Genomic DNA, 8937 nt, shown 5'->3' with positions numbered 1-8937 from the left:
CAGTGCCCAGTAGTGCAATTTTCTGTATGTTATATATATATATTATTATTATTATTATTATTATTATTATTATTATTATTATTATCATCATCATTATTTTCACCCACCAAATAAACTTTTACACATAAAACAAAAGGTTGTCGGTGCTGACTTCCTTCATCTATTTCAATATAAAAACGCATGAGAATGGCACCGTAACTTATTATTTTTTTTCTAATTTCAGCGTTATATCTCTCCTTGACATATCTTGCACAAGGTAAGTAAAATATATGTATAAACATTCTTTATCTTCTTATTCCATCTGTAAATAGTTACGCAGTTAGTTAAATACGTGTGTACATATGTATGAGTGTGTATATAAATGTGTGTGTATGCATATGCATGTGTGTGTATATAAATTTGTGTGTGTGTGCATATTCATTTTAGAGAAAATATAGTTTCCTTGGAACATTTATTTTTAAACAAATGTAGTTGAGGTTATCTGAAGTCGTCTGGTGGAAAGTGTAGAAAATCTCTCTGGACTTAAGAAGCGGAGTTCGTATTACTATAAAAAAAATTATAAATATTAGAAAACTTTGTGTGCATGTATGTATGTGTATACTCGGTGCTATTGGTAAATTGTCGCCATTTCATATGTTTAATTTCTCGCAAGCTCATTGTTTGTTTTTAATTTTGTCGACTACACAGTATAGTAGAGTCAGTTGGGCACCATCTGTGAGAAAAACAGCACCATGACGCAATTTACTCTGCTAGAAATTTAGAAACGACATGCTGCACTATTTGGCATTCGCGCCAGAAGCTCCAATACGAACAGATGGTGAACACACTGAACAACCGTCGGTTTGCTGTGTCTCCAAAACTGAGAGTGATAAAAATCAAACATCCATTCAATATTATTGTGTCTGAAGTGATCACTAGTGGTGGTGACGTTATGCCTCCATTTATATATGTATTCAGAAATCCATGAACCCCCCTTGTTCCAAAATGGTCACAAAAGCATTCATGGCAGAACATGAAGAGTACCACCAAGGATTTGGAGATGACACATTGCTTCTGCAATTACTTGATGTTAACACATTTATAAATGTACTTGGTTTCAGCTTAGAGATTCTAACGACCGTCGCAGAGTAAAGGAGACTTTAATTCCAGTCAAGCAAACTTTCTAGTGCTGATAGTTTGATACATAACCCACGGTCTTATTTGTATCCTAAATATGCTGTCCTGGTCTCAATCTCTGCTCAAACTCTGAAGGATGGTATCTACAAGTACATAGGTACTAAGTTTATTGTCACTCCTCTCCCTATTTTATGAATACCTCAAGCTGTCACCCTGAATCACACCTTTTGTCTCTCTCTCTCTCTCTCTCTACCTGGTCCACTAAATGCATGTTTTGTTCCTGCTGCTCTCCAAGTACTTCCATCTACTGGGAAATGTCCAACTGCTTTTCCTTCATTGAGGACATTCATATCACCTGGCCCCACTCTGGAATGCCTTACCTCTATAATTTCATATATTTACATCTATTCTTGGCTTCCATACACCTCTTACTGATTTTACAAGTGCAAAATTTATAGGGGGAAATGCAGCGGACGAAATGCCTTGCTGCTTTTATTCAGATTCCTGAGTTCGAATCCCGCTTGTTTATCTTTAACTTTTAAACTGACCACGGTTGATAAATAAATTACCTGTGAAGAATGATATGTAGACATCTGTATACCATGGAGAGAGAACAGTACTTATGCTTGTAAAACAAGGGTAGGAAAAACGTTCTGATGTTTGTATACCATGGGAAATCAAGTGTGCTGATGTTTGCGGGGACACGAATGCATTGCTAATTTACAGCACCTGGAGACCAATATATGGAGGTTTGTACACCATTTACAGATAAACTTCCTAGCGTTTGCTGTACACTACTTGGAATAGTCAAGGTTGGAACAACTTTGATTATCGGCCTGCTGAACGAAGATCTTTCGCTGCATAACTTAAAATAACAACAATATTAATTGTTGTCTAAAGAATAATAGAATTTAAAGTTCCCTGGTGGAAATGAAATACAAAGCATTTTCTGTATGCTTCCAAGTTAAATGTTTAAATAAAAAGAACCAAACTTTTCTCAAACTAGTAAGGCAAATCGTAGTCTTATTTTCAATTTGTATTTTAACCGAATTTCTTCTTATGTTTTAAAATTATGTTAATTTGTTTTGTTTTTTTATTTTTATTTCATATACAGCAGATACAACGGTTGAAGGAAGAATATACAAGAACGAATTTATTAAAATCAGTGCCGCTGTAATTGATGCAGCGAATATGCTCGAGATATCTAACGGTTCTGTTGAAGAATGCGCAGAGAAATGTTACAAATCAGATACGTGTGCAACTTTTCAATTCTACAACACAAAATCTGAATGTGACTTTTACGGAATCAGCAAACATCAACAAAGTAACGCGACTGAATCAAACATTGATTTATATCACCTGAGAGAACATACAAACCGTAAATATCCTCTTCACCCCCTCCTCCAACTACTACTACTACTACTACTACTACTAATAATAATAATAATAATATTAATAATAATAATAATCCTTTTTATTGGAAGCACAAGGCCTCAAATTTGGGGAAAGGGATTAGGTCGATTACATCGACTCCAGTGCGTTACTGGTACTTACTTAAACGACCCCGAAAGGATGAAAGGCAAAGTCGACCTCGACGGAATTTGAACTTAGAACGTAGCGACGGGCGAAATACCGCCAAGCATTTCGCCTAGCGTGCTAACGATTCTGTCATAGACAATAAGAAGAGCTCGATGCAGTTTGTAATAGATTATATATTCAATGGTTTGAACGATATTTCGACAGATCGTCTGTCTTTTTCAAGTTCAAAATGTAAAATGAATACAACTACAGAAGCACAGGAATTCAAAACATGAACAATGGAATCCTGCGTTCTTATGTTGATAGAATGGCATCATCAGTTTTTCAATTTTGTAACTGGTAAAAAGTAAAACAATCATGAAGTAACAGAAATTCTTAGTAGAAAAAAGGCTGACAGTACGACAAAATATAGCGAGAGGGAAAACACTTGCATAGTAGAGCTCGTTGAGAGGAAGAAAAACAAATAGTGTGTGTGTGTGTGTGTGTGTGTGTGTCCTCTCACCATCGCTTGACAACCGATGCTGGTGTGTTTATGTCCCCGTAACTTAAGAGTTCGGCAAAGGAGTCCGATAGAATAAGTACTGGGCTTACAAAGAACAAGTTCTGGTGTGGATTTCTTCGGCTAAAACCCTTTAAAGGTGGTGCTCCAACATGGCCGCAGCCAAAATGACTGAAACAAATAAACGAATAAAAGAATAACGTTTGTGATTCTAATCTTAAACTAGATAAATAAACTAAGTAAAATAGCAATGGGATAGCAAATATCCTACGTTAAGAGATAGAGGGGTGAGTCAGACATGTTGAAAGAGCTGGTGATATGAACGAGTTTCTAATAAATTTTAGCTATATGTTGGCCTTGTTATAATATCTTACTGAACAATATTGTTTTTCACTTATTAGTTTATTGATAATTATATATTTTATCACATTTCTACAGAGTGTTGTCCAATAAGTTTGATGAATGGCGCAGGTCTTTCAAAAGATAAGAGATTTTCTGAACGATTTTTATCGTTCGAAACTTGTGTGTCTACTTGTTATCAGGATTCCTGGTGCAAAACTGTCAGCTTCAACAGATCGAATAACACATGCGCAATGAGTAATTATACCAGTTATAATGCCTCAGTTAGACTTACCGATGATAATTGGCAATACATGGAATTCACTAAGCGTAAGTGGACATTTATTTTAGTTGTTCCTCCGTGATATACTATGTGTGTTGTTTTGGTTTCTATAGATTTGGCTGTTATTTAGGTATGTATCTTCAAAATAACTGCAATCTATTGGATTGAAAAATTAAATGGCTGTAACGAAAATACAAAAACATTAAAAGTGAGACGAAAATAAATTTCAAATTGAATGGTTTAAATTAGGGGTACTAAAAAGCAATGTCGTATTTTCAAGGAAATAATTTGAGGTCATACCGCAAATAGTTCACAAGCCAATAAAGGTTCACCTTGTAATCAACCAATCAGTGTAGAGTTAATGACCACACGTTGAGGAGGTCACGCGCTCTGTGTGTATAAGCGTTATATGACAGGTTGAGGAAAACAAGAGCATTTGTGAGCTGTGTTTTCTGCAATGCATACTTGAAAAAACTATAAGGGGAACATATATAAGAGAATGCGTCTATATTTTATAGACGTGTATGTGTGTGTGTGTGTGTGTGTGTGTATTACACATATACGAGGGTAACGATATGAATAAATATACCTTTTATTGATTTCTTGTAGATCTTCCGCTCGTTATACATCAAGACAGTGGTGGCCTTCCAAATATTATTAACTGTCATTCTGATTATTTCGCTATGTACAACCTGCGCGGTAAATATTGTTTCGTTTTCACTAACACTTGCATATTATCTTTTTTATATGTATCTGTAATAAGTTACATAGTTGCATATTTATTTATTTATTTATTTATTTATTTTACATTGCAATCGATGAAAAATCGGAGAGGTGTTTACAAGTATCCAGCTTGTAGTTCAACACCACCATGACTACCACGGCCACCACTACCGAGTCATTCTGTATCTGTCCCTATTACATTTTTGTGTTTCGTTCTTTATATATATATATATATATAGATAGATAGATAGATTCAGGTGAATATGGTACTTAAGTTTAGGCACCGGAATTTAGTATGGTATTATCCATACAGTTTCAAAATAAGGTGATTAAAATCAAAATAAGCAACAAGTATATCTAAAGGTAATGCAGTACGATCGTTTCATGCGACTCCATTTAATTGAGCAATGTAAACATTACATCAAATATAAAATTGGTCTGCAGACCAGTTTATAATGAAACAGGGAAAGTACTATCATATAGCACCTAGGTCAAACATATATAAAAATAAAGTTGTTATATTGTATCTATGTCCTTTTGTCCTTTTGTATATAGAATGTTAGATTCCCTGATGGAAATGAAAGCTAAAACGTTTTATGAACGATTTGAAGTTTAACAAATTAGTTTATCAAATTATCGAATTTGAAGTTTATCAAATTAGAATGAGGCAAATTATTATTTTATTTTCATTTTGTATTTTAACTGAATTTCTAGTTATGTTTTAAAATTATTTAATTTAATTTTTTTATATTTCTCTTATTTAACAGACACAATGAATAACAGAAGTTTCCGCCATGAATTTATGGTAGTCCATAACGCTTACATGTCCGAACGGAGTATGAGAGACATGCTCTGCGATTCCGTTGAACAATGTGCAGAGATGTGTTATAAATCAAAGAAGTGTAGATCCTTTGTACACAACACAGTGAAATCTAAGTGTAAGCTTTACGAATTCAACACACGTCAAAACCAATTGCGCAGTCACTCAAACTTTGTCTTCTATCAACGGAGAGTACAACCAAAGAACAGTGAATATCTCGTCCTCCTCTTCTTCTTCTTCTTCTTCTTCTTACTACTACTACTACTACTACTACTAACTACTACTACTACTACTACTGACAGCGACGTTGGCAAATAAATGGGGACGGTTCTGGACGATAAAAGCGCGTGTATATTCACGTGCAAGACTATATGAGTCGCGTTCACCATGAATCCAACTTTATTTTTTTTACCGCCAAGATTAATGTCGCGTGGGGAAAATTGTAGGTGCAAGAGATGACGTCACCCTTCCTGCGCATACGCGAAAGCTTTCGCATCGGTATGCCACATCAGTTCCCGGATGGCACGGCTAGAATACAGGCGTGTAGTGCGTGCGCATCGGGTTTTCTTACATATCGCTACCTCAATAAAAGTACCATCTATGAATTCTTCAAGTTCCTCTTTTCTCCAATAATGACTTTTGTATATGGTTAATTTGACATGTTGTTGGCACTCCGTCGCTTACGACGTCGAGGGTTCCAGTCGATCCGATCAACGGAACAGCCTGCTCGTGAAATTAACGTGCAAGTGGTTGAGCACTCCACAGACACGTGTACCCTTAACGAAGTTCTAGGGGATATTCAGCGTGACACAGTGTGACAAGGCTGACCCTTTGAATTACAGGAAGTAAGAGTGAGAGAAAGTTGTGGTGAAAGAGTACATCAGAGTTCGCCACCATCCCCTGCCGGAGCCTCGTGGAGCTTTAGGTGCTTTCGCTCAATAAACACTCACAGCGCCCGGTCTGGGAATCGAAACCGCGATCCTATGACCGCGAGTTCGATGCCCTAACCACTGGGCCATTGCGCCTCCACAACTTGACATACAATACTCCAAATTTTCAAAACTCCGATCACCATCGTTATCATGTCATCATTATAAGCGATCATCTATACTCTTTTGTCGCAAAATACGCGGAATTCCACCAGTTTAAGCTTATCATAACAATCACGAAGTGACTGGAATTTTTTGTAGTCTAATGGTTGCCAATATGACAAAATTTAGCGAGAGGGAAAACTCTTGTATAGTATAGCTCATCTAGTCGATAAACTATTACAAGTGCCAGTTTAGTATAGATATATAACTTTTGTGTGGCGTTCCTCCACTTGGTATATTCTATCGAATGTTTCCAAATGATTTATGTCCCAACGAAGCTGCATATACTACTCGCCCTTTTGACATATAACACATGGAGAAGAGACTGTCCAGTATAGTTCTGTTACTATATGCCACGGGTGTTGGTAGTGAAGGCGCATGGCTCAGTGGTTAGAGCGTCGAGCTTACGACCGTGAGGTTGTGAGTTCGAATCCCGGACCGAGCTGCGTGTTGTGTTCTTGAGCAAGACACTTTATTTCACGTTGCTGCCGTTCACTCAGCTGTAGAAATGAGTTGCGACGTCACTGGTGCCAAGCTGTATCTGCTCCTTTGCCTTTCCCTTAGATAACATCGGTGGCATGGAGAAGGGGTAGCTGGTATGCATGGGCGACTGCTGGTCTTCCATAAACAACCTTGCCCAGACTTGTGCCTTGGAGGGTAACTTTCTAGGTGCATTCCCATGGTCATTCGTGACTGAAGGGGGTCTCCGAGTATTGGTTCGATTGCCTTACTGCTGATATAATTGGGTTTCTAAATAAATTTTTGCTATTTGTCGGCTTTGTTGTAATGTCTTACTGAACCATATATTGTTTTCACTTATTAGTTTAGTAACAATTATATTTTATTACATTTCTACAGAGTGTTGTCCAGTGAGTGTCATCCGTGGCGTGGTTCTTCCAAGACATAAGATGTTCTCTGAACGAGTTTTGTCGTTCATAAATTGTCTGTCCATTTGTTATAATGATTCCTGGTGCAACACTGTCAACTACAACATAAAATCACAGACATGCCTCACGACTAATTATACAAGTTTTAATGCCAGTACTGTCTTTAGCGTAAATGATTGGCAATACGTTGAATTCGTAAAGTGTAAGTGGATGTTTATTTTTGCTGTTCCACTGCGGGTGCTATTTCGGCTTCTACAAATATGGCTGGGTGGTAAGTTATGTCATTCAAGTATGTTCGGAATGTGTGTTAGTTATGCATTTCTAGTATTTGGTCGAAGAAAATGACTTTCAAAACAAAGTGTCTGTTAGATAGGAAAAAAAAAAAAGAAAGAAAAGAAAAAAACGAATGGCCGTTTCGAAAAGACAAAAACATTAAAAGTGAGACGAAATTAAGTTTCAATCACAATAAAATAAATTAGGGATATTAAAAAGTAATGCATTTTCAAGCAATAGTCTGGCGTCATGCCACAAATAGTTTACAAACCAATGAAAGGTCATCTTGTCATCAACCAGTCAGCATAGAGTTAATGACCAAACGTTTGGGATGTTACGCGCTGTGTTTGTATATATGCGTTATATGATAGGTAGAGAAGAACAAGGGTATTTATGAACAGCATTTTGGCATTGCATACTTTAAAAATGAGTAAGGGCAACATATGTAAGAAAAAGCGCATTCTAATCTGATGGTGTATGTTCGGAATGTGTGTGTGTGTGTGTGTCTAACAGTATGAATAAATATGTATGTTTTACTTGATTTGTTGTAGATCTTCCGTTCAAAATATACGAAATCAGTGATGGCCTCGAGGGAGTTGTAAACTGTCATCCTGATCATTTCCCTTTGTACAGCAACGGTAAGTATTGTTTCTTCGTCCACATACATCTGCATTCTATTCTTTATTTAAATATATATTTCTTATAGATTCATAGTTGTTTATTTATTTATTCATTTATTTTACATTGCAATCGGTGCAATGTCGGACACGTGTTTACAGGTATCCAACAGGTGGTTCTGTTGAAACCGAAGCACGATTCATATCCTCACCACCACCAAAACAGCCACGACCAACAACAGCAACAACGATGAAAAGGAAATAGTATCGGTGAGGCTATACATACCGTTCATGCACACAAGGATAAAATATAATCTAATTCAATAAACATTGTATATTCTCAGACGAGTTCATATTTCAACAAAATGACATCAAGAGTTATTTCCCCTCCTTATCGTCTGCGCAAATGTAACTATATATATATATATATGAAGGAAATGTTCTCTATGTGGCCCGTGTGATTTCTGTACTCTGTTTATCATTTTGTCCACATCTTTTTGCAACATCCTTACCCAGATATGCATCTATATATATACATGTAGATGTAGGTATGTACATACATGTACGTATATATTCATATACTCATATATTATTTGTATTATATATATACACTCACAAAATTATCTGAATCTATATAATTTTTATAGTGACTTTTAAATTTCAATCTATAAAATATATTACTACCATTTCCTTTTCTCTAATTGTAATATTTTCATGTATATGTGCAGGCGTGGTTGTGTGGTAAGAAGC

The 8937-nt window shown here is 36.2% G+C and overlaps 1 protein-coding gene across 2 annotated transcripts in view; it reads left to right on the top strand.

Moving 5' to 3' along the window:
* LOC106882156 (uncharacterized) overlaps positions 1-8386 on the top strand; it is an 18521-nt gene extending 10135 nt beyond the window's left edge. Inside the window, exons 2-8 of one of the 2 annotated variants that reach the window (XM_052974040.1) lie at positions 224-256; positions 2231-2494; positions 3593-3823; positions 4386-4475; positions 5267-5527; positions 7269-7499; positions 8122-8386. In XM_052974040.1, the coding sequence (XP_052830000.1) occupies positions 224-256; positions 2231-2494; positions 3593-3823; positions 4386-4475; positions 5267-5527; positions 7269-7499; positions 8122-8276 (1265 nt within the window). In that variant the 3' untranslated portion in view covers positions 8277-8386. Of the gene's footprint in view, positions 1-223; positions 257-2230; positions 2495-3592; positions 3824-4385; positions 4476-5266; positions 5528-7268; positions 7569-8121 lie in introns of both variants that reach the window. The other variant, XM_014932729.2, reaches the window with a different exon arrangement.
* The last annotated feature ends 551 nt before the right edge of the window (positions 8387-8937 follow it).

The sequence above is a fragment of the Octopus bimaculoides genome, chromosome 17, assembly GCF_001194135.2.
Source record: "Octopus bimaculoides isolate UCB-OBI-ISO-001 chromosome 17, ASM119413v2, whole genome shotgun sequence".
NCBI classification, from domain to species: domain Eukaryota; kingdom Metazoa; phylum Mollusca; class Cephalopoda; order Octopoda; family Octopodidae; genus Octopus; species Octopus bimaculoides.
The sequence above is the reverse complement of the archived record's forward strand: the minus strand, read 5'-3'. Positions and strand labels throughout refer to the sequence as shown.